The sequence below is a fragment of the Pongo pygmaeus genome, chromosome 6 (genome assembly GCF_028885625.2).
Source record: "Pongo pygmaeus isolate AG05252 chromosome 6, NHGRI_mPonPyg2-v2.0_pri, whole genome shotgun sequence".
NCBI classification, from domain to species: domain Eukaryota; kingdom Metazoa; phylum Chordata; class Mammalia; order Primates; family Hominidae; genus Pongo; species Pongo pygmaeus.
The window spans coordinates 13,267,823-13,292,981 of NC_072379.2; the positions used below are offsets into that span (position 1 = coordinate 13,267,823).

At 46.3% G+C, this 25,159-nt stretch overlaps 1 protein-coding gene across 14 annotated transcripts in view; it reads right to left on the reverse strand.

Moving 5' to 3' along the window:
* Positions 1-6,258: 6,258 nt before the first annotated feature.
* Positions 6,259-25,159, reverse strand: part of GTF2I (general transcription factor IIi) — a 111,643-nt gene continuing 92,742 nt past the window's right edge. For 8 of the 14 annotated variants that reach the window (XM_054496617.2, XM_054496613.2, XM_054496618.2 and 5 more), the window contains 16 exons: positions 23,441-23,512; positions 22,014-22,197; positions 21,001-21,059; positions 20,529-20,603; positions 18,831-18,932; positions 17,858-17,923; positions 17,497-17,680; positions 15,554-15,609; positions 14,793-14,873; positions 13,791-13,874; positions 12,939-13,122; positions 11,438-11,466; positions 10,096-10,137; positions 8,955-8,996; positions 8,102-8,177; positions 6,259-7,402 (listed from right to left, as the gene is read on the reverse strand). In XM_054496617.2, the coding sequence (XP_054352592.1) occupies positions 8,119-8,177; positions 8,955-8,996; positions 10,096-10,137; positions 11,438-11,466; positions 12,939-13,122; positions 13,791-13,874; positions 14,793-14,873; positions 15,554-15,609; positions 17,497-17,680; positions 17,858-17,923; positions 18,831-18,932; positions 20,529-20,603; positions 21,001-21,059; positions 22,014-22,197; positions 23,441-23,512 (1,319 nt within the window). In that variant the 3' untranslated portion in view covers positions 6,259-7,402; positions 8,102-8,118. Of the gene's footprint in view, positions 8,178-8,954; positions 8,997-10,095; positions 10,138-11,437; positions 11,467-12,938; positions 13,123-13,790; positions 13,875-14,792; positions 14,874-15,553; positions 15,610-17,496; positions 17,681-17,857; positions 17,924-18,830; positions 18,933-20,528; positions 20,604-21,000; positions 21,060-22,013; positions 22,198-23,440; positions 23,513-25,159 lie in introns of all 14 variants that reach the window. The other 6 variants (XM_063668244.1, XM_054496615.2, XM_063668245.1 and 3 more) reach the window with 2 other exon arrangements.

Consider the following 25,159-nt stretch of genomic DNA (forward strand, 5'->3'; position numbering starts at 1 on the left):
CAGGGAAATTGCCAGGTAGGAGGTAGGGCGGCTTCTTGCTGTTTAAATTGAGCTTTGAATGAAGAAAATGTCACACGAAGGAGAGCAGGCACCCCAAGTTGCTGGGACCACCGGCCCGGGGCTCTGACAGTGGAGCAGTCTCATGATGTCCCTTGGAGAGCTGGTCTGGGTGTGGTGCAGCTGTGTGGGTGGCCTGGAATCCTTCCCTGACATGGCCAGGCTGACAGTAACCAAGCCCATGGACAGGCTGGGTCTGTCCCCACTGCACTGCACTGTGGCTTCTGGCCCAGCTCCAGGCACGACATGGGCCCTCATCAAATATGCACCACAGGAATGGGGACCTTCCAAGCCATCCCCACCCCCTCGGGAGCCCACTTCTGTGCTCAGGGGCCCAGATGCCCTCTGCCACCCAGGAAGGCTATAAACTCCGCAGTGCACCACCACCCCCAGGGGCTTTGGTGAAAAATTTTTTTTTTTTTTTTTTCCTGAGGCAAAGTCTCACTCCGTTGCCCAGGCTACAGTGCAATGGCGCAGTCTCGGCTCACTTCAACCTCCACTTCCTGGGTTCAAACAATTCTCCTGCCTCAGCCTCCCGAGTAGCTGGGATTACAGGTTTCCGCCACCACACCCGGCTAATTTTTGTATTTTTAGTAGAGACGGGGTTTCTCCATATTGGCCAGGCTGGTCTCGAACTCCTGTCCTCAGGTGATCCACCCGCCTCGGCCTCCCAAAGTGCTGGGATTACAGACGTGAGCCACCGCGCGTGGCCAATGGTGATTTCTGTACACTTGAAACAAATTTCAGCAATGAGGAAATCACATCCTAAGAGCCAGCCAGTCACTGGGTCTGGAGTGGCGGTTTCCACATCTCCCCAGCCCCAAGAAGCACAGTGAAGTCAGCCGTGGTGCGGTCCCTCTGGGACTCACCGAGGGCCAGGCCCCTGCGCCACTTCCCAGGGGAGATCTGGGACAGTCGCTAAGTCACACAGGCCTGGAGTTGGGGGCGGCACACCCGCAGACAGGTGGCTTTCTCGGTGAGGGTTTACCCAGGCGCAGAGGCACCGCAGAGCCCCATCATGCAGGAGGACAACCTTGTCACCTCTGTGGGACCGAAGCTCATCTCCTGCGGGCCAGAAAAAGAAACTTGGGGCTGTGGTGTCGACACTTGCCACAGCTTCCCGAACATGCACCCGGGGTTCCCTGTTCCGGCCTTGTCTTTTTGGAGACCTGCAGTGACTGCTGTTTATCCAGGGGTCTCCCCTGGAGGGTGTGGGCACCGTACAGGAGGGGACAGTTTTAGTGTCAATCGGGGCAGGATGTGGATGCAGCTAGAGCTAGACCTTCTCAGCCTGTGGCATTTGGGGCTCTGGGAGGTGGGCCCTCTGCTCTGTCGCTGGCCCTACCTGTGTCCACCAAATCACCCTCACACCTCTGGAGGGGTCCTCCTGGGTGGGTCCTTACTGCTTTGTGTAGCCTGAGGAATGAGCAGCCTTGAGCCCCCGCAGGAAGTGGATGCCACAGCAAGCCCCGCTATTGCTTCTGGGGAGGAAGTCAGGCAGGAAACACCTTCCCCAGCTGGGCTTGCCTCACAAGAGATGTCAGAGCCAGCTTTCCCAACACTTCCTCAAAATTAAGGTGTGGTGCCAGGCGCAGTGGCTCACGCATGCCTGTAATCCCAGAACTTTGGGAGGCCGAGGCAGGCGGATCACTTGAGGTCAGGAGTTCGAGACCAGCCTGGCCAACATGGGGAAACCCATCTCTACTAAAAATACAAAAATTAGCTGGGTGTGGTGGTGGACACCTGTAATCCCAGCTACTCGGGAGGCTGAGGCAGGAGAATAGCTTGAACTTGGTAGGCAGAGGTTGCAGGGGGCAGAGATTGCACCGCTGCACTCCAGCCTGGGCAACAGAGCGAGACTCCATCTTGGAAAAAAAAAAAAAGAATTAAGATGGGGTGGGGGTGCGGGGGGCAGGTAAGGAGGGACCTCGAGGCGGCTGGGGGGACAAAAGCATGGGCCTCAGTCTGGGCTTGGTTTTTAGCCCAGTTCCCAGGATGAGAAGGCCTCTCCGGTGCAGCCACACCAGGTCCACCTGACCTTTGTCACTGATGGGCCACTAGGCCCCTAGGGATCTGTGATTTCTTTTTTTTGAGACGGAGTCTCGCTCTGTTGTGCAGGCTAGAGTGCAGTGGTGCAATCTCGGCTCACTGCCAGCTCTGCCTCCTGGGTTCACGCCATTCTGCCTCACCCTCCCGAGTAGCTGGGACTATAGGTGCCCAGCACCACGCCCGGCTAATTTCTTGTATTTGTAGTAGAGACGGGGTTTCACCGTGCTAGCCAGGATGGTCTGGATCTCCTGACCTCGTGATCCGTCCGCTTCGGCCTCCCAAAGTGCTGGGATTACAGGCGTGAGCCACCGCACCCGGCCAGGGACCTGTGATTTCTACAACCGGCTGAAAGCTGCGTCCAGTCTGCCCTGTGAGCCAGGTGAGCGGGCAGCCGTGGGGGGAAGTACAGAGAGCCAGAGCTCCCTTCCCACTGTGGATCCAGGCAGGATCTGAATTCCAGGCAGGGGAAGTGATGCTTTTGAGAGTAAAGAAAGGCCCCACAGCCCTGTTTGCAGTCATCCCCCTGGACTTGCAGGTCTAAGGACAGGGACAGTGGCCTCCAGGTCACCTCCATTCCTAAAATCTGTCCCCTTCCTCTTTCCCCATCATAGGGAAACTGAGGCACTTTGGGAGACCATCAGATCCTCAAAACACATCCAAGTCCAGAAACTGGGGCTTCCATTTAGGAAGATGAGCAGCGACCTTCCAGAAGATGGAAGTGGTTACTGGGCAGTGACTTTCCAAAAGATGCCCGTTTGGTGTGTAACAATTATCTGCCCCCAAATGGTTAAGCCCACCAGGTGCCTTGAATTTACTAAGACCAGCGCTTAGAGTGTAATGTGGAAACTAGAAAGGCCTGGTCCCTCGATCTTCCTCTCTGGTGGAACTTTTGGTCTTTGGAGAAAAAACAAAAACAAAAACAAAAACAAAAAAACAGAAATGGGAGCCAGGAGGAGGCTCAGAAAAACCAAACTACAACCGGGCACAGGGGCTCATGCCTGTTATCCCTGCACTTTGGGAGGCTGGGGTGGGCGGATTGCTTGAGATCGGGAGTTCCAGACCAGCCTGACCAACATGGTGAAACCCCATCTCTACTAAAAATACAAAATTAGCCAGGTGTGGTGGCACATGCCTGTAATCCCAGCTACTCGGGAGGCTGAGGCAGGAGAATCGCTTGAACTGGGAGGTGGAGGTTGCGGTGAGCTGAGATCGTGCCATTGCACTCCAGCCTGGGCAACAAGAGCGAAACTGTCTCAAAAAAAAAAAAAAAAAAAGAAAGAGAGAGACCAACCTACTTCAAAATGGAACTGGCGGCTGGCTCTATATGAGTGCCAGGTCCTAGGGGACCACAGACCCAGGTCCAGGTTGCATCCTCAAGCTTCTGAATAAGACTGGGGCAACGATGTTCTCATCTATACAGCTCCAGAACAATCTCCCAGACCTCACTTTACATGTCAGCTGACTTAAACCAATTAGAAGATTAAGGCATCATGTAATGTGCTAACTCTGATGTGCGCTGATGGCCTGGGAGGGAAGGGGGTGGGGACAGGCAAAGGCGAAACCTTCTCACAAGCAGATGACAACTGCCAGCTCTAGCATTTGAGAGCGGATGCGTCCCTGGCCATTCCCGCAGGACCTCCCTCCAGGGACAAAGCTTTGGTTTCCTCCCCACTGAGGACCAGGGGCTTGGAATGGAGTTGTCACTTGGCAATCAGCGGGCAGGGTTTAATTCATCCAGTCCTGGGAGGGAGACATGTCCTTGCTTTTACTGTTTTTCTGATAAAAATGTCCCCAATATAATGGCTGTCCAGAAGTGGATTTGTTCTTAGTCACTCTACTGCCTTACCTGGGAAGTAATTATGTTTGTCCCTTGAATTATTATGAAATCAGGAGGCGGCCGGGCGCGGTGGCTCATGCCTGTAATCCCAACACTTTGGGAGGCCGAGGTGGGCAAATCACGAGGTCAGGAGATCGAGACCATCCTGGCTAACATGGTGAAACCCCATCTCTACTAAAAATACAAAAAATTAGCCGGGCGTGGTGGCGGGCGCCTGTAGTTCCAGATACTCTGGAGGCTGAGGCAGGAGAATCGTTTGAATACAGGAGGCAGAGGTTGCAGTGAGCCGAGATCGCACCATTGCGCTCCAGCCTGGGCGACAGAGCCAGACTCCGTCTCAAAAAAAAAATCATCAGGAGGTTTTTGTTTTTTTGAGACAGAGTTTCACTCTGTCACGCAGGCTGGAGTGCAGTGGCGCGATCTTGGCTCACTGCAGCCTCCGCCTCCCAGGTTCAAGCAATTCTCTCCTACCTCAGCCTCCCGAGTAGCTGGGATTACAGGTGTGCACTACCACCGTCGGCTAATTTTTGTATTTTCAGTAGAGACGGGGTTTCACCATGTTGACCAGGCTGGTCTTGAGCTCCCGAACTCAAGTGATCTGCCCTCCTTGGCCTCCCAAAATGCTGGGATTACAGGCGTGAGCCACCGCGCCCAGCCAAGGAATCAGGAGTTGTTTCAGAAACAAGAGCTTATTAGATACACTGAAGAAACCTACTTGAACTATATTTTGCTTTTTCAATCCAGACTACTGGGCTAATGAAGATTTTACTGGGCAAGTTTAACTTCCCCTTCACCCTCTAACAATCACATTATCCGCCTTTTAGAAATGCACTGCCTGAGGCTGGGTTTGGTGGCTCACGCCTGTCATCCCAGCACTTTGGGAGGCCGAGGCAGGTGGATCACTTGAGGTTGGGAGTTCCAGACCAGCCTGACCAACATGGGGAAAGCCCAGCTCTACTAAAAATACAAGAATTAGCCGGGCGTGGTGGCAGATGGCTGTAATCACAGTTACTGGGGAGGCTGAGAAGGGAGAATCTCGAACTTAGGAGGTGGAGGTTACAGTGAGCCAAGATTGCACCACTGCACTCCAGCCTGGGCAACAGTGAGACCCCATCTTCAAAAAAAAAAAAAAAAAAAGAACAGAAATGCACTGCCTGTTCATTAATTAATGCAGGCAGCTAAGGCTTCTTCTTTTTCTTTTAAGAGGCAAGGTCTCACTGTCACCCCATCTGGAGTGCAGTGGTGTAATCACCGCAGTGGCTCAAGAGATCCTCCCACCTCAGCATCCCTAGTAGCTGAGACTACAGTTGTACACCGCAGCACCTGGCTTAAATCCTTTATGTGTGTGTGTGTGTAAAGATATGTGTATATACCTGAGGCCAGGAGTTTGAGACCAGCCTGGCCAACATGGTGAAACCCTGTCTCTACTAAAAATACAAAAATTAGCCAGGTGTGTTGGTAGGTGCCTGCAATCCCAGCTACTCGGGAGGCTGAGACAGGAGAATTGCTTGAACCTGTGAGGTGGAGGGTGCAGTGAGCTGAGACTGTACCACTGCGCTCCAGCCTGGGCAACAGAGCAAGACTGTCTCAGGAAAAAAAAAAAAAAAAAAACAGGAAAAAATGTGTTACGTACACACAGAATTGTTGTAATGGATTGAATCATGAATCTCCTTGGCAAGTCTGTGACCTCCCAAATGAGTGTGAAACCAGTAACTGAACGGAGATTCATGACAGAGCTGGGCTTTCGCCAACGGCAGCCTTGCCATGGCCCTGATTCTCCAGGAAGGGCGCTGAGAGGTATGGCTGAGGGTGGCATGGCAGGACACATTTTAAGAACATGTTAAAAGAACCGTGAGATGCTATCAGAGAAGCGGTATCCTCCCAGGTTAGCAGGCAGGCGAATCGTGAGATCAGTTTCCCTTTCTGGCACACACGGATAGGGCACGGCGGAGGCAGGGACCACGCTGAGAAGAGAAGAGCCTCAGAGCCGGAGTGTGGGCTCAGGCAGGACGGGCTGCTGCATGAGCTCTCGATGGCAGGGGCTTTTGGCCGCCAAAATTCTATGTGAGCTGCTCTCCATCCACAGCTGGCATGGCCCAGATGGAAGGGTGGGGGCCCTGGCCCAGCTCAGAGGAGATGGGCAGCAGTGGTCTGAGAAACACCTCAAGTGGCGCTGTCCCCGGGAGGCCCGGCGGGCTCTGCCCAGCGCCAGCCTCGGCCCAGCGCCAGCCTCGGCCTTGGTCTGCGTCCCACCTACGCCGAGCCACCCCCAAGCTTCCCCAGACAGAACCATGAAAACAGCCGAGAGCAATGACTTAGTGTGTGAAAGGCATGGATGGATTTTATTGATTACCCTATATCTACAATTTGAGGTAAAATAGAAGCAACACATAAAAGGGCCTATTTCTGCTACCATGTCATATAATTCTCCATTGTGAATATTGTGATAAAGCTACTGAAAACTATGCCGTCACAGAGCCTAGCTTCTTGTAGAGCTGGTATTTTACAACTCACATTGCTTGTGAAATCTCAACACATGTAAGACTCTCCTAGGAAGGCGCAGAACGTCAGAGTTGCACCCTTAGCCCCCTGACCCCTCCTCACTCCCCGCGCTGGCACCTCAGGGTTACAAGAAGAACTAGGAAATAATGCCGGCCACGGCGACCCCTGGAGAGGGGGCCGGCTAGAACAGCGTTCCTAAGAATCCGTGCCACAGCAGGTCCCGCGATGTTGGGGCCTTAGTGTCATGGAGCTAGCCCCAATCCTCAACCCGATCTTCAACTTCTGGTACACCATGCATTTTATTTGGACGAAAAGTAAAAGTGGAAGAGGTTCTCTCTGTATTTACTCTATAATTCACACGCTGAGATACTGACCTCTGACTGTTAGGTGATCCAGATGGTTTTGCTTTTAATTATGATAAAAAAACATAGGAACCATGAGAGATAGCTTAGGAAAAGGTTTAGTCAAATATACAGATAGGAACTGTTCACTCAGTCATTAAGGAGAGCCGTGAACAAAGGATCATTTAAATGATTTTTTTTTTTCAAATAGAAAAACTAAAGAACTGAACTATCACAGGAATTTTTCTTCATTGCAGAAGCTGAGATGTTCCAGTAGGAGAAGTAGGAGATATCTTCACTTGATTGGAAAATAAACACCGTAACTCAAGGCTCTGCTGAGTACATAAAAAATCTGGTGAGATTCATTCCTGTCATTTTCCCTGTCATTTCCCAGCATTGCTGTAAAATCCTGATAGTACATTCCCAAGTACACCAGCCATTCCAGACCCACAGTCACTCTGCTCTTTAATTCACAGAACTGCTGAAAAAGTAGACATTTCTATCTAAAAGTAGAAAAAAAGGTTTGTATAGAAGGTATTTCTGTTATACAAGTATATTACACAGCTTGGGGTAGTAACAGGTCCGAAAAGCTCTTCTCAACCACTGATACTTTAAGCTAAAATAGGAGAGAAAACAAACAAGCAAGCAAAGAGGTTAATCTAATTACAGGAATTTAACAGTCACGAATATCACAACTCAATTTGCAAATTCGGGTAACAATGACTTGGATTCAGATGCACTCATAAAGCGGGATGAAACCTTATGTCCATGAGCTGACAGGGTAAGGCAAATTCCAGTACAAGTCTCTGGATTAAAAAAAAAAAATCCATTGTCAAAGTTTCCTGACTTCGGGTCTCAAGCTACTGCTCCTATTATAACTTGGCCAAATTTAAGAAATCTGGAATAACAGGATCAGACTTGTTAACTCAACTCTGCAAGATGAACAAAAGATCTGCAGCTCTGTGAGACTCTGCAAAATACTATTACTATGGAAAAAAAAAAAGTCAGTCTAATGATTCTGACTCATAGTGAATTCCAATGAGGAGGACAACGTTTACTCTATTTAGAAACAGAACATTCTTTTTAAGGCAAAAGTGCTTTTACATCTTTGACTGAGAGACATATATTGATCCAAGGAGAATCTCCCTGTAGAATCTTCTAGCTTAAATATCCGGGAAGTCTCCCACCTGGCTCCCACATTCCCTGAAGGCAGGGCCACCATCTTATGTGAAAGTGGGGCGATCACATTAGCTACGCGTATGCAGGGGGTTCAGAGGGACACCACACGGCATCCCTGACACAGAAGCTGATTTACCCTAGGAGGGAAGAGGTCTACCACGTGGGGTCTGGTTCTTGCTTGATCTGAGAGCTTCCATCAGTCTCTTTTATTTCTATCAACGGAAACAAAATGGTACCGATTAATTATTTTGCAGACCTGCTCAGTGATAAATCCATTCGTACCAAACTATTTACTAAGATATGGTTTAATAAGAAGGACAAGACACCAAATATCAAAAGAGCTTCAGAGAGACATCTCTTCAGCAATACATTCAAAATTTTGTTACTTATGTTTTCAAAGTAACATACATCTTCTGGCTTACATGCATTTAAAGGACACACGTTAGGTTATCTAGGTTATGTGGCAGAGTCATTCACGGAGAATTTACCAAGTCATCTGGGGGAAATGGAGGAAAGCAGCTATGCGTCATCACTCAACAGCATAACCTGCAAATCCAATTCACCCAGAAGAAAGAGAGCAAAACCACCACCCAGTTCTAGCGAAATAGTTTAAATGCACAATCCTTTGTCCTGATAAAAAAGTCTTGGCTGGGCAAGGTGGCTCGTGCCTGTAATCCGAGCACTTTGGAGGCCAAGGCTGGCAGATCACTTGAGGTCAGAAGTCTGAGACTAGCCTGGCCAACATGGTGAAACCCCGTTTCTACTAAAAATACAAAAATTAGCCAAGCATGGTGGTGCAGGCCTGTAATCCCAGCTACTCGGGAGGCTGAGGCAGGAGAATTCCTTGAGCCCGGGAGGCTGAGGTTGCAGAGATCGCGCCACCTCACTCCACCCTGGGTGACAGAGCAAGTCTCTGTCTTTAAAAAAAAAAAAAGAAGAAGAAGAAAGAAGAAGTCTTAAGGACTTGCAGGACCACCCCACCCTTTTACCTTCTGTGGCTGGAACTTCCAACTGGCTTGGTTCAGCTGATTCTAAAGAGAAACACAGAGATTGATTTCCACATTGTTCAACAGCTGCTTTATACTATGTAAAGAATCCACGAGGAGGAAGAGGAGAAAAGCCCTCCAGACTCTGTACAAACACAGGTGCATGATGAAACAATGCTCACGGTCTTGAGATGGAGCACATGATTATCCAAGTGTACTTTCAAATTTCTGTTTCTCAAATGTGGTCCTAAGTTCACATATACAACTGAAGTCTGAAAGAGCAGAGTCTTAACATAGCTCTCCCATGAAAACAACAAGTTCCTTAGTTATGCTTTCTCCCTCATCCTTGTTTACTCCCTTTAATAAAAGCTTTTCATTACCTTTTTTTGTTTTTCTTCGTATGTTTGTTTTTTTGAGACAGAATCTCCTCTTGTTGCCCAGGCTGGAGTGCAGTGGCACGATCTCGGCTCACTGCACCCTCCGCCTCCCAGGCTCAAGCGGTTCTCTTGCCTCAGCATCTCGAGTAGCCGGCACACGCCACCATGTCCGGCTATTTTTTGTATTCTTAGTAGAGACGGGGTTTCACCATGTTGGCCAGGCTGGTCTCGAACTCCTGATCTCAAGTGATCTACCCTTCTCAGCCTTCCAAACTGCTGGGATAACAGGCGTGAGCCATCGCGCCCAGTCTCATTACTTTCAATGACTCACACAGCACCAGGCCATTCCACTTGTTTTTTAAGGAATTTTTTAAGAGCACAATCTGTACATTTCTACTGGAGAACATTTTGCTCACTGACTTACGGCAGACATTAGAAACGGATGGCAGAGTCAGGTTAAAATGATGGCCCTCTTGCTCCGCCATTTCATCCTATCCATTAATCCTGGGGTTCCTGATGTTAGGCCTGAGCTGGGATAGGGGGTGCAAATGGTCTGTAGCCCCCAGTTCTCAATCAGGACCCACAGCTTGAATTTATGTTTGGATCAGCTGTCAAACCCAGGAGTGAAAACCACAGAGAAGTACGTGTGTGCTGTGTAACTGAGTCCCCTCAGGGCAGGTGACTGAGAGCCGAAGCCACACGCAGGCACGCTATGTGTGCCACCGTGCAGGCAGGAGTAGCTCGGGGCCCTCCCCTGCCTCACTCACCTTGTATCACGGGGCCTTCTGACTCACTCTGATCAACCAGCTCTGAAAATGAAGCAGATTGGTTTAAATAATGTAAGGACGTGTTGTTCTCTTGGAAAAGCATTTTAACATACATTTGCTGTTTCCCTCAAGATGAGAAGGAAACAAACCTCAGAGTTCTGATACGTCCCTCAGGATCACTAATTCATAGTAATTACCATAAAACTCTATTCCACACTACCGCACAAGAACAGGAACAAAAGAGAATGTTTTATTTATTTATTTATTTATTTATTTATTTATTGAGACAGAGTTTCACTCTTGTTGCCCAGGCTGGAGTGCAATGGCACGATCTCAGCTCACTGCAACCTCCGCCTCTAGGGTTCAAGCCAACTCTCCTGCCTCAGCCTCCCGAGTAGATGGGATTACAGGCGCACGCCACCACATGCAGCTGATTTTTGTATTTTTAGTAGAGACGGGGTTTCACCATGTTGGACGGGCTGGTCTCCAACTCCCAACCTCAACTGATCCACTTGCCTCAGCCTCCCAAACTGCTGGGATTACAGGCATGAGCCACTACGCCTGGCCTCACTTTTATACATTTTTAATAATAAAGTTAAGACAACAAAACACACTCGCAAAATTAAGTTTGGCTCAAAATACTATTGAAAATGACATCAACGTTAAGGAATCGAAAGGACATTTGTTCATTTGCTCAGCAATATTTGAGAGCCCCATGTGTGCCAGGCACTGTGCTGAAATGCTAACAGAAGCAGGCACATTGTGACTTACTTTGTCACGAAATCCAAGCACAGTAATTATAACAGTCATAAAAGCAGTAATAAATATAGATTGTATTCGCTGAGCACATACTGTAGGCTAAACACATACTAGAGCCTAGACGCTGTTCTAGGTTAGGGGGCTGCAAACTCTTTTCTTGCAGAGCCAATTAACTAAATATTTTAGGTTTTGCAGGCACACACTTGCTGCTGCCATCTCTCAATTCTGCCATAAACAAATGGACACGATGGTGGTTTCAATAAAACTTTATGCACACACATCAGCAGGAGCTTGCTGACACCTGTTCCAGATGCTTTCCATCTACTGGAACGACTCCCCCAAAATCGGTGCTATTGTTACCATTTTATGATTAAGTGCATCGAGGCTGGAAGTTAAGAAGCTGGAAGAATTTTACAACTAGGACGTGCCCGGTGTTTTTACTGAGGGCTAAAACAAGTATTTGGCATGGTTACTGACATAGGTGAAGTAACGCGATATACGTTAAGCATGTATACACACTCACACGCACACACATCAGACCCCAGGAAAAAACAAGAACAAAAACACTTCACAAAATACTCACGGTTATTAATCACAAGTCCTGGAAATGGTCTAAAGAGAGAAACAAATTGTAAAGTATAACAATTTATTTTCACTCTGTAAGAATTTACAGGTATAATTGTTTATTCAACTCATATCTAGCCCACGTCATTTACGTACTACAATGAGAAGTATTATCCACGACCTTATAAGCTTATGGAAGAGATAGATAAGTATCAATAATAAGAACACTGTTAGAAAGTGTTACGCTACTAGTAAATGGAGGAAAACCAAAAAATAGAAACGCAGAGCAGGGAACAGAGCGATTCTAAGTTCAACATACAGAAGAACGGAAGGGGCTTTTTGCCTAACTCCTGGGAATGACATGGAGAATGACCGTGGGTGAAGTGGAACCAAAATATGAGATTTTGAGGGAAAGAAGACTGGAAGAAGACAAGTGAATGAGAAGCCTCAAGAGGATTTATTATGAGATTTCTGAGTGCCAGTCCTAAGAGATCTGAACTAGAGACAGTGGCAATTTCATGATGAACTGATTGGGTAGGTTCAGTCGTAGCTGTTTCTGGGAGGCTGGAAGACAGAGGGGAAGATAACCTGGGGTTGGTGCTCAGATGGGCGTCTCTTACGGTAACAAGGACACGGGAAGGAATGTGGCGCTCACAATGGTGTCAGAGGTGAGTATAATCATCGTGCCTGCTCTAAGGGAAGGAGCTGACACTCTCAGTGGGAACAACGATCAATCTCATTTACAGACAAAGAACAGAGTGACCTGGCTAACAAATGGCTGATGCGAGGTTGAATCCGTCTGACCGATAAGGTGCCCTAAGACAGAGGTTGACAAAGTTTTTCTTTTTTTCTTGTGATGGAGTCTCACTCTGTCATCCAGGCTGGAGTGCAGTGGCATGATCTTGGCTCATTGCAACCTCCACCTCCTGGGTTCAAGCGATTATCCTGCCTCAGCCTCCCGAGTAGCTGGGATTACAGGCACCCGCCATCATGCCCAGCTAACTGTTGCATTTTTGTAGAGATGGGATTTCACCATGTTGGCCAGGCTGGTCTGGAACTCCTGACCTCAGGTGATCTGCCTGCCTTGGCCTCCCAAAATGCTGGGATTACAGGCGTTAGCCACTGTGCCTGGCCAAGGTTTTTCTACAAAGTGCTAGAGAGTAAATATTTTAGACTTTGGAGGCCATGCCGTCTCAGTCCCAGCTACTTACTCACTGTGACAGGAAAGCAGCCATGGATAATACGGGTGTAGCTGTGTTTCAGGAAGACTCTAAAAATAGGAGGCAGGCTGAATTTGGCAAACAGTCCTAGTTTGCCAACCCTTTGCCAAAGAATTAAAAGAGTCAGCTTAGTTCGTAGAAGCACATCTAACATTCTAATGATGAAACAAGTTATTTTGATTTGTTTATTGCACAGCATAGGAAGCCTGATTCGATGACTACCTGTGGCTGCATTTTAGATGAGTCAGCCTCATGAGTTCCAGATTCGTTCCTGTGACTAAGCAGGAAACTCTCACTTACCTAATGACCGTGAATTTGATAAACTCGGCAGAATCTAAGATCCTTCTCATGGAGCTGATTTCCAGGTAGCTGGGGGCTTTGAAGGACACTCCCGGGGGCATGCCATCAACCACCACACAGCCAGGGTTAATTGTGATTTTCCTGTAGGGAACTTTCACAGGAAAACCCATACCAATAGCTTCACCTACAGGGACAGTGAGACAAACAGCACAACAGCACAGATTAATCCACTGCCTTAAACAGTCTGTCAGAAGCACAAGATCAACATTTATTTTAGACTGTCTCTGCTGTTAACTAAGGTCTTTGTACACTTCAAACAAATTTAAATATGAACCTTAATTTTTTTTTTTTTGAGACAGAGTCTTGCTCTGTCACCCAGATTGGAGTGCGGTGGCTTGATCTCAGCTCACTGCAATCTCTGCCTCCCAGGTTCAAGCAATTCTCGTGCCACAGCCTCCTGAGTAGCTGGGATTACAGGTGTGTGCCACCATACCCGGCTAATTTTTTGAATTTTTTAGTAGAGATGGGGTTTCACTATGTTGGCCAGGTTGGTCTCAAACTCCTGGCCTCAACTGATCCACCTGCCTCGGGCCCCCAAAATGCTGGGATTACAAGTGTGAGCCACACTGCCAGATGGTGAACCGCAAATTCATTAACTTTCATACTGACAATCAATAGTGTAACACTAATGGTATCTTATTAAATACATTTAGCACAAACAAAAAACTCACTTTTAAATTTTAATTCCTTTTATATAGGATTACAACCACCTAACCATCATCTGCTGAAAAGATCTTATTAAAACAAATCTCTTCGCTTATAGCAACTGTACTTTGCAAATGCAAAACTTACCAAATTTCCGACTAAAGAGGTCATTCACTTGTTCTCTTAGCTGTCTAGCTTTTTCAACTTTCGAGAGTCTTTCATTATCATCATCTGAAACAGTTCAGAGAAAACCCAAAACTTAAATACTGCTTTTTTTTTTTTTTTTTTTTGGTAAAGAGATGGTATCTCACGATGTTGCCCAGACTGGCCTTGAACTCTTGGGCTCAAGCAATCCTCCTGCCTTAGCCTCCCAAGTAGCCGAGACTACAGGTACAAGCCGCTGCTCAATAATGCACTTTTAATCCCAATTTTTAGGAGCTCTGTGTAATGTTTTCAAGCATTTTCCATTTTTTAATGATTTAAGTATTTGAGCACTTTGAGCTAATTAAATTTGAAATTGTTTAAAATAATGCCTAACTAAAAATGCTACAAATTTATTCTTGTTATAAAGACCTTTACCTGCTGTTTTTTATATATATATTTTTTTCCCAGATGGAGTATGGCTCTGTCACCAAGGCTGGAGTGCAGTGGCGCCATCTCGGCTCACTGCGACCTCCGCCTCCCAGGTTCAAGCATTTCCCCTGCCTCAGCCTCCCAAGTAGCTGGGATTACAGCCACGCACCACCAGGCCTGGCTAATTTTTTTTGTATTTTTAGTAGAGTCAGGGTTTCACCATGTTGGCTAGGCTGGTTTTGAACTCCTGACCTCAAGCAATCCTCCCGCCTCAGCCTCCCAAAGTGCTGGGATTACAGGCATGAGCCACTGTTGCCCGGTCTTATACAGACTTTACAGACTAGACATTTGGGTGGTTAACAGGATTTAGCTCATGCCAAATGCCAAAACTTGCCGGAGCTGTTTGGAGAGCAACTGTATTTGGAAGGCAACTACTGTAGGAGTCTGGGAGGAGCACCAGGCAATGTGTAACGTATCTGGGTCCCCGGATGAGCTGAGCAAACCTCTCTAGTTGGGAAAGTCCAAGAGGCCCTGAAGAGACCCCCAAAAACTCTGATGGAAGCAGAGAAATCATACCTGGAATTGTCACCTGAATGATGTTAAGGTCTTCAACACCTGATGCAGTAGTATTAACACTGGGTGATGAATTTATTTTTCCTGAAAATATACATTTAAAATCAGAATTTGTAGAAAACATGGTCAACATCTCTAATAATCACGCTATCTGAGACTGTTTTATCTCAGTCCTGTTCAAGGTTCTTTCTTTCCATGGTAGATCATTTCAAGAAGACATGATGACCCCTGAAGGGCTGCCTTTCACTGTTTTCCTCTTCCTGGGGGTGCTCAGGAGATCATCACACACTCACAGAGCCACCCAATTATTAAAGCACTAAAAATTGTGAAATAGCCCAAACTACAACTTTGAATGGGTTTTCTTTTTTTTTTTTTTTTGAGATGGAGTCTTGCTCTGTTGCCCAGGCTGGAGTGCAGTGGTGCGATCTCGGCTCACTGCAACTTCCGCCTCCCGGGTTCAAGTGATTCTGCTGTCTCAGCCTCCTGAGTAGCTGGGATTACAGGTGCCCGCCACCACGCCTGGCTAATTTTTAAAATATTTTTAGTAGAGACAGGGTTTTGCCATGTTGGCCAGGCTGGTCTCGAACTCCTGACCTCAGGCGATCCACCCACCTCGGCCTGCCAAAGTCCTGGGATTACAGGTGTGAGCCACCATGCCCGGCCTCAATGGCTGTTCTTTAAACAATGTTTGTAAACCACAGCTGCACAATGTGTGCCTAAGAGCATGTGTTCTATAGCAGTGAAAATACAGAAAATACACTCACTGGGAGGGCTCTTAGAGGAGGTGCTCTCCTTAATCGCCGTCTCAAACATTTCGGGCCTACAGATAAAAGAGAAAAAAAAATGTGCTGATCAAACAGTAAAACTCTGACATTAAAATGTAAACAACTCAAAGATTTACAAACCGGTAACTCTGTAAAGTCTAAATTCATTCTTAGTCATGAAGAACAGAAATCACATGCTCATCTAAAGAACCACAGCCAAAAAGACAAACCACAGTTGTAAATTTAACATCCACTGCTGCCTCTCATTGGCCGCCCTTCCCCTATGCTGGTTTTATTGGCATCTTCTTTCCAAGGTTAGAATGTATCCTGAAAAGAATCAGCGCCAGACTTGAGGATGGAAAGAGAAAACGCCCCACGTACGCAGCATGGAAACACAAGATGGGCTGTGAAAACAGGAGCACTTGAGGCTCTCACTCCAGAAGCAGAAGCAGAGGGCTTAGGGGCTGCCAAACCTCTGCAGACCTGGCCAAAAGTATAAAAGGTGGCCACGGGCCAGGCGCGGTGGCTCACGCCTGTAATCCCAGCACTTTGGGAGGCCGAGGCAGGCGGATCACGAGGTCAGGGGTTTGAGACTAGCCTGACCAACATGGTGAAACCCATTCTCTACTAAAAATACAAAAATTAGCTGGGCATGGTGGCACATGCCTGTAATCCCAGCTACTTTGGAGGCTAAGGCAGGAGAATCGCTTGAACCCAGGAGGCGGAATTTGCAGTAAGCCGAGATCACACACCACTGCACTCCAGTCTTGGGTACAGAGCGAGATTCTGTCTCCAAAAAAAAAAAAAAGAGGTGGCCAGCTTTGCTTGAGAGCATCCCTGGGTGACTCAAAGTTAAGCCTGACACCAAGTAAATGAAACCTAAAATTCATTTCAATTAATTTCAAATAATTCATGTGCATTAGCATGTACTATAAAATTCCAATTATTCTTATTTCTTTTTTTAATTTTTTTTGAGACACAGTCTTACTCTGTCATCCAGGCTGGAGTGCAATGGCACGATCTTGGCTCACTGCAACCTCCGCCTCCTGGGTTCAAGCGACTCTCCTGTCTCAGCCTCCCAAGTAGCTGAGATTATAGGTGCCAGCTACCACCCCTGGCTAATTTTTGTATTTTAAGTAGAGATGGGGTTTCACCATGTTGGCCAGGCTGGTCTCGAACTCCTGACCTCAAGTGATCTGCCTGCCTTGGCCTCCCACAGTGCTGGGATTTATGGCCGCACCCAGCCCATTCCTATCTATTTCAATTATGTTAGCCTAATCCACAGATGTTCAAGCAAACAGGAGAAATTAAAAATATTCTATTAAGTTGAAGAAATAAAAGGACTTACAGCTGCTCAGATTCCAGCAGCATCAAGTAGTAACAACATAGCTGTGTAGATTTAGCAACCAAAAGTCATTATATCTCTAGTATGGTGGAGTCCTCCTTCCCTTCTACTAGCAGCATAAGGAAAATTTCTTTTTCTTTCTTTTTTTTTTTTTGTTTTTGAGATGGAGTTTTGCTCTTGCTGCCCAGGCTGGAGTACAGTGGCACGATCTTGGCTCATTGCAACCTCTGCCTGCTGGGTTCAAGTGATTCTCCTGCCTTAGTCTCCCAAGTAGCTGGGATTATAGGCACGTGCCACCACGCCCAGCTAATTTTTGTACTTTTAGTAGAGATGGGTTTCATCATGCTGGCCAGGTTGGTCTTGAACTTCTGACCTCAGGTAATCCACCTGCTTTGGCCTCCCAAAGTGCTGGGATTACAGGTGTGAGCCACTGCACTTGGCCGGAAAGTTTTAAACATATACAAGAGTGCAGCTTAAAAAGGAGTTTTTCTGACTCCAGAGCTAATTAGCCCTGCCAACAAACACGAACCCACATACCCATCTCCCAGTGTAAAACACAATCAACTCATGCTAATCCCACTTCATCCAATTTCCTTACTTTTTAATGATGAACTTAATTTTGGCTTTGTTTCTGAGTATCTTCTCCAGCCTTGGAATGCCAAAAGTCGATGGTCTTCGGAATGGCACACCCTCAGGTAAGCCCTCCACGTAAAAGTCTTCCGGGAAAGACTCAAATAACGCGAACGGCACCTTCACAGCTTGTTTAAGGCCAAGAGCTTCCCCTGCAAAACAGCCGCGTACACAAAACGGAACATGGGCGAAATGACGCCATTCAATCCCGAAAATCCCACATGTTGCCAATGACAGGGATACTCCAACGCTCAGTATCCCACTCTGCTCCCTCCTACTCCTATGAAGGCACCCTGCGCTGCAGTAAGAATGTTTCAAAATAGACTTACCGCATTTCTCATTGAAGAGATTTTCAACTTTCTGTTTTAGGTCCGTGATTTTGGCATTCCAGGCCTCTGCATATAAAACATAAGAGAGTTAAATTGCAGTACTTATCACAGTACTTATCAATACATGTTCACAGGCAGGAATGTTTCATCTTATTTGTGCATCTTGTTTTTTTTTTTGTTGAGACGGAGTTTCGCTCTTGTTGCCCAGGCTGGAGTGCAATGGTGATCTCTGCTCACTGCAACCTCCACCTCCTGAGTTCAAGCAGTTCTCCTGCCTCAGCCTCCCGAGTAGCTGGGATTACAGGCATGTGCCACCATGCCTGGCTAATTTTGTATTTTTAGTAGACATGGGGTTTCTCCATGTTGGTCAGGCTGGTCTCGAACTCCCAACCTCAGGTGATCCGCCCGCCTCGGCCTCCCAAAGTGCTGGGATTACAGGCGTGAGCCACCGCGCCCGGCCTTATTTGTGCATCTTTAAGAAGAAATAAAAAATGCATAATCTTTTACCACGATATGACTTGACAACTACTCCAATCCTGATACATAAGCAAACTGTTTTAGTACATTGCTTTTATGTTGACTACAAATAAGTGAACAAATGCTGAAATAAAGAAAAAACAAATGAAAACCCTCAAAAGGCCCCCACAAATTATAGTGTCTACTACATGCGAGGTATGGTTCTAAGTACTTTAAATGACAGTATTTATAATCCTCATCATAACCTCATGAGAAAGAAAGTAATGTTATTACCATTTTGCACAAAGGGAAACTGAGGCAGGGTGCATTCGCCTGCCCAAGTGGCATCGGATTTGAACTCAGATCTGAACTCAGGCAGCCTGGCTCTACGGGCTATTCCTTTTACCTTTGATATATACTGACTCACCAATAAGAACAATTCACCTGGCAAAATGAAACATGATGAACGTATTCTATTTAAAACTATCAAAGAAAGAAAAATAAAACGCATATTTACCAAAGGAAAACTCTCTCCCTCGTGGCTTGAAGGGAACGTTAGAACCATTAGTCTGGGTCGGGGTTCGAACAGCTGAGGTTTGAGGATTGTTGTTATTAGGGCCTAAAGGACAATAAAAATAATGATAATCAACACACATTTAATGACGTAAGTGTCTCTAGGTTAAAATCTTCAAGTCCAGCCTGTGCCAGAAAACAAAGCTAGGTTCAAATTGAAATGGGTATTCTTGTCATTCTGGCGAGTTCCACAGAAACCATTTTTCTATTTCTATAGAAACCCATTTTTCTTTTCTTCTTCTTTTTTTTTTCTTTTTTGAGACAAAGTTTCGCTCTTGTTGCCCAGGCTGGAGTGCAATGGCACAATCTCAGCTCACCGCAACCTCTGCCTCCCGGTTTCAAGCGATTGTCTTGCCTCAGCCTCCCGAGTAGCTGGGATTACAGGCATGCACCACCAGGCCCAGATAATTTGGTATTCTCAGTAGAGATGGGGTTTCTCCATGTTGGTCAGGCTGGTCTCGATCTCCCAATCTCAGGTGATCTGCCTGCCTCGGCCTCCCAAAGTGCTGGGATTACAGGCGTGAGCCTCCACGCCTGGCCCTAATTTTGTATTCTTAAAGCAGGCCTCCCAGGCCCTGTGAACTTGGATCTGCTCTTCAGGAAAGGCTGGCATCTTGTATATAAGAGAGATCTTTCTCTGATCTTTTCCGGAAGGAGGAAAGTAAAGGGTTCAATATATTTTTAATTCTTGGCATTTTTGAACAGAAATAATTAATCAGGTGTAAAGTTGTTCATGGATGCCTGTTGGCTATCTTATGAGAAAGCAGGCTCTCTGAAAGTGTGCCACATGACTAAATGGGGACTTCTGCGCCACTCAACACCAGTACAGCAAACTCTTATTTCAAAACATGACACCTGGGATATAGAGAATGATCCTAATGCAGTGATTTCCTTCTGCATTTATGAAGAGATGGAAGAAATATCCATACTTGACAGTTGGTTGGAGATTGTCTTTAGTATTGTATGCAGTATTTTAACACCGTGAGCCTGAAAACATGAGAACCAGCTGGGCGTGGTGGCTCACTTGAGGTCAGGGGTTCGAGACCAGCCTGGCCAACAAGGTAAAACCCCGTCTCTACTAAAGATATAAAAATTAGCTGGACTTGCTGGTGGACACCTGTAATCCCAGCTACCTGGGAGGCTGAGGCAGGATAATCACTTGAACCCGGGAGACGGAGGCTGCAGTGAGCCGAGATTGTGCCACTGCACTCCACCCTGGGCAAGAGAGCGAGACTCTGTCTCAAAAAAAAAAAAAAAAAAAAAAAAGAAAAAAAACTTTTATTCAAGGCACTGCTGTTTAAACCACCCTAAACTTTCTTTCCTTAAAAGAATGAAGAGGAAAAAAAGATAAAACATTCCACATAACTCTGCACCCTTATTTGTTATGACAAAGGAAAAGTATTTTAGGGCTTTTCTTGGGGGCAGTTTATGATGTGATCCATGTTATCTGTTTTCTACTAAGGATTTAAAAATTTTCGATTAGAAGCATTCAGAAATTTAGCTTTATCACAGGCAGCTGTTCACAGTTAAAGCTAGTTTGGTTAACGTCATCTGTATAAACCTGTATAAACACACAGCTAGTGAACTGACATAATTAGTAAACTAGAGAATGAACAGAAACATACCGAGGACTGGCCCTTACCTTCCACAGTGACCTCAATTTCAGGAACCTTTGAATTACTCCCAGGACTTCGTGGTCTTTTAGGGGACTGCAAAGCTGTAAAATAAGCAGAGTTCCTTTTGTATATTGTAGGGGAAAAAAAAATACAGAAGGAGATGCTTTATAAGAGCAGAGTATTAAAATTCATACAGTTTGGCTCTTTTCAAAGAAACCTGCAGAATTAAACTTGTAGTGTAATCCTCCACAGGGGCTCAACAAAGCTGTGAAAACATGAATGAACTGGGATTGCAAATGTGACATTTCCAATGAAATGTTTTTTTTTTTTTTTTTTAAAAAAAAAGAAAAATAGTTCCATTAAATAAAATACCTTAGAAAGCAAAGTAAACAACTCCAAGCCCCATAAAGATATTGGCCGATTCCATATGATTTAAGGAATGCGGATAGAGTGTCTTAATGCGCTCAAATAGGATACGGAGTACACGTCGTCTCTTACCTTTAGTGTTTATTTTACTAGCCATCCCAGGAGGCAAGTAGGAAATAACTAGTTCAGGTCTAGAAAGAAAACCAAGAAATGTTACAGTAGCCAGTACAGTAGTGGTCTCACAGCTAGTGAAACGGTCATGATGTGACCAGGGTTTTTTTTCTAAAGGCGTTCACAGAATCATCCTGTAACACAATAATTCCTAGTGTTGTGGACAAAAGACCCTGACTTTTCCTTCCCATGACTGGTAAGCCATTTTATGAAGAGTAAATAAATGACTATTTTCATTAAAAAAAAAAAAAAGAAAGAAAAAAAACCCACTAGTGTCCTTTCTTTAGCCACTAAAGTTCTGCAGAAATGTAGATAAGAAAATCAATCATTAGGCCGGGCACGGTGGCTCAGGCCTGTAATCCCAGCGTTCTGGGAGGCTGAGGCGGGTGGATCACCTGAGGTCAGGAATTCCAGACCAGCCTAGCCAGCACGGTGAAGCTCCGTCTATTCTAAAAATACAAAAATTAGCCAGGCGTGGCGGTGCAAGTCTGTAATCCCAGCTACTCGGGAGGCTGAGGCACGAGAATTGCTGGAACCCAGGAGGCGGAGGTTGCAGTGAGCTGAGATTGCGCCACCGCACTCAAGCCTGGGCGACAGAGCAAGATTCCGTCTCAAAAAAAAAGAAAGAAACTCAATCATCGATATTTAGTTGCTGTCAAGATTGAGCAGGAATAACAGAGCAGATAAAAACCAGCAAATTAAACTTCCATTCAAGTACTCAGGCATACTGCGAGTCACCACGGGGCTTCACGGTGACTCTGCGGAGGTGATTGTCACTATTTTCCTCACACGGATGAAGATGACTGAGTACGGGCAGGGGCAATGGACAGTACCTGGACTGCAGCTCACAGCCAGGCTTTGCCATCAAGGTCTTACAGCCACGCCTGTCACCTCTAGCTTGAAAAACATTTTAACAGAAATGTCATCTTATTGTTTTGATTCCAGAAACGACTACAGTGGTAAAGAGAACTTACTTTTTAACAACGAACTTGATTTTATTACTCCCGCGGACGATCCTTTCAAGTCGTGGAATTCCAAACCAGGTAGGGCTTCGGAAGGGAATCCCCTCTGGCAAGCCTTCCACATACAAGAACTCAGGGTTTGATTCAAACACAGGATATGGTACTTTTACTGCCTCGGTGAGTCCAAGAGCTTGAGCTGAAAGCGCAAGAGAAAGTAAGTTGCAGAGGATAACATTTGACACAGACATTCTTTTCTTTGTGTCTACATTCTCGAGTACAGTATGGACAAGCTCCCTACGGTCAAGCAATATCCACTTCATATTGAAGGCATTTTGCTTAGGATATGGGGCAAATCTGAAGAACGAGCCTAAAAAATAAGTGCTTTTAGGAGGAACATTTTAACACTTTCAATCAAAAGGAGAGTTACGTTATTAGTGAAAATGACCTCTGTGCTCTGGGCAGAAATGACCGAAGGCCATTCCACACAGCAGTGGACCCTGCTGGCCTTTGTGTTATCATCAAGAAGCAGGGTGTCTGTTCACAAACAGGCGGTGTCTACGATACAGCTAAGCAGCACTCAGTTCGAGTGGTCAGAGGCAGGGTAGTCAGGACTCCTGATCTGAGACAGGAAATGTCAACCCCAGGTATTGAGATAATGGACAGAAGTGCCCCGGGAATTTTGCTAGCACTGCCCACTCCTTACTTCCTTCTCCATGACAGACACACCCAATCAACTGAAACACTCTTTCTTGCTGAGCCTCCTCAGAATCGTTCTCAAGACAGCACTCCAGGAAACCGCTGTCAACAAATCTAAGCTGAAACAAATGATGAAACCTATTTGCCACATGGGTGTTAGCCAGATGAGAAGTACAAACAGTGGAACTGAAACTTATCCCAACACCTCCCTTCCTCTCCCATTCTGACACGTGAGAAAGTGGAATCCAAGAGAAATGAAGTCATCTGCTTGGTTTCAGTAGCAAGTGTAGTGGTAGAAAGAAACAGAAACCCAGTTTCTGGGACCTTCCTTCTTTAGGTCCTGAACTTTTTTTTTCTTTTTCTTTTTTTTTTTTATTTTTGAGACAGAGTCTCACTCTGTCGCCCAGGCTGGAGTGCAGTGGTGTGATCTTGGCTCACTGCAAGCTCCGCCTCCTGGGTTCAAGCCATTGCCCTGCCTCAGCCTCCCGAGTAGCTGGGACTACAGGCGCCCGCCACCACGCCCGGCTAATTTTCTTGTATTTTTAGTAGAGATGGGGTTTCATCGTGTTAGCCAGGACGGTCTCGATCTCCTGACCTCCTGATCTGCCCGCCTCGGCCTCCCAAAGTGCTGGGATTACAGGCATGAGCCACCGTGCCCAGCCGGTCCTGAACTTCTATACTTCATTCAGACATGGCCCTTCGTTGATATGTTATTAAAGACATAAATACTGGCTTTTACTTACCAAACTTCAAATTAAAAATTTCTTCCACTTGCTTCCGTAGCTTGGTAATTCTGACATTCCAATCTTCTTTGACTGGAAAACAAAAAGAAACCCAATAACCATGTTATTTATCGGTGCTGTTGCAAATCAGAATGGATTTTGCTAGAATGTACTCTTGTTTGCAGTGATTCTTTTTTGTTTTGTTTTGACTTTTTTGAGACAGAGTCTTGCTCTGTCACCCATGCTGGAGTGCAATGGCGCGATCTCGGCTCACTGCAAGCTCCGCCTCCCGGCTTCACACCATTCTCCAGCCTCAGTCTCCCGAGTAGCTGGGACTACAGGTGCCCGCCACCACGCCCAGCTAATTTCTTTTTGTATTTTTAGTAGAGACGGGGTTTCACGGTGTTAGCCAGGAAGGTCTCGATCTCCTGACCTCGTGATCTGCCCGCCTTGGCCTCCCAAAGTGCTAGGATTACAGGCGTGAGCCACCGTGCCTGGCCTGCAGTGATTCTCTTAATTCAGTTTCGTTAAAAGCAAACATTTGGGGTCTTTTTTTTTAATCAATTAATTCATTTATTTATTTTTTATTATACTTTAAGTTCTAGGGTACATGTGCACAACGTGCAGGTTTGTTACATATGTATACATGTGCCATGCTGGTGTGAAAATTTGGGGTCTTAAAGAAAATAATAATTTCCAGTACTTGCCAAATATCAGAAAAATTGCAGAAAGACAGAATTTATTTATTTATTTAGAGACAGAGTCTCATTATGACGCCCAGGCTGGAGTGCGGTGGCATGATCTCAGCTCACAGCAACCTCTGCCTCCTGGGTTCCAGCGATTCTCCTGCCTCAGCCTCCTGAGTAGCTGGGATTACAGGTGCCCGCCACCACGCCAGGCTAATTTTTATATTTTTAGTAGAGACATGGTTTCACCATGTTGGCCAAGCTGGTCTTGAATGCCTGACCTCAAGTGATCCGCCCGCCTCGGCCTCCCAAATTGCTGGGATTACAGGCCTGAGCCACCGTGCCCAGCCTAGAAAGACAGAATTTAAATTTAAGTTTACATTGTAAATAAAGTGAAATTTGTCCACATGAAAGAGTGCTCAAAATCAGTGCTTCTCACACATTCCTCCTTGGAGAAGTCCCTCAGGGAACTCGGTCAGGGCAGGGAGGACAGCTATGTAAGGTTCAAGGGCTCCCACACCTGTTTGAACAACAGGGACTTTGCTTTTTCTACAGGCAATCCTTGTTTTATCTAACAGATGTGTGCCTAAAAATCTACATAAAGCAACACTTCACTAATCAAAGTGACTTTTCGCATCAGTAATCAATGATGAAGGGACGGAATTCATGTTGGGGGCTGGAGTGGACGCAAGCGTTGAGTGGGTCCAGCAGACGGAAACACAGCTGCCAAGTCTGGCCTGGCCTTAGCTTCTGCAGGAGGTGTGGGGAACTCTGCCTTCTACAATGTGATACTGGACAGAGAGCTGTCTGCCATCTTCGACCAATTCCGTGGCATTCAGGACACTGTGATAGGGGAAGCAACGCACTTTCTCATCCCATGGGAGAAGAAACCAATTATCTGTGACTGCTGCTCTTGCACATTACACGCCAATCATTACTGTGAGCAAAGATTGGCACCATCACACTGGGCATCCTCTTCCCGCCTGTTGCTGGCCAGGTCCTTGCATCTTCCAATTACGGGAGAAGCCAACGAAGAATGTGCTGCCGCCCATCT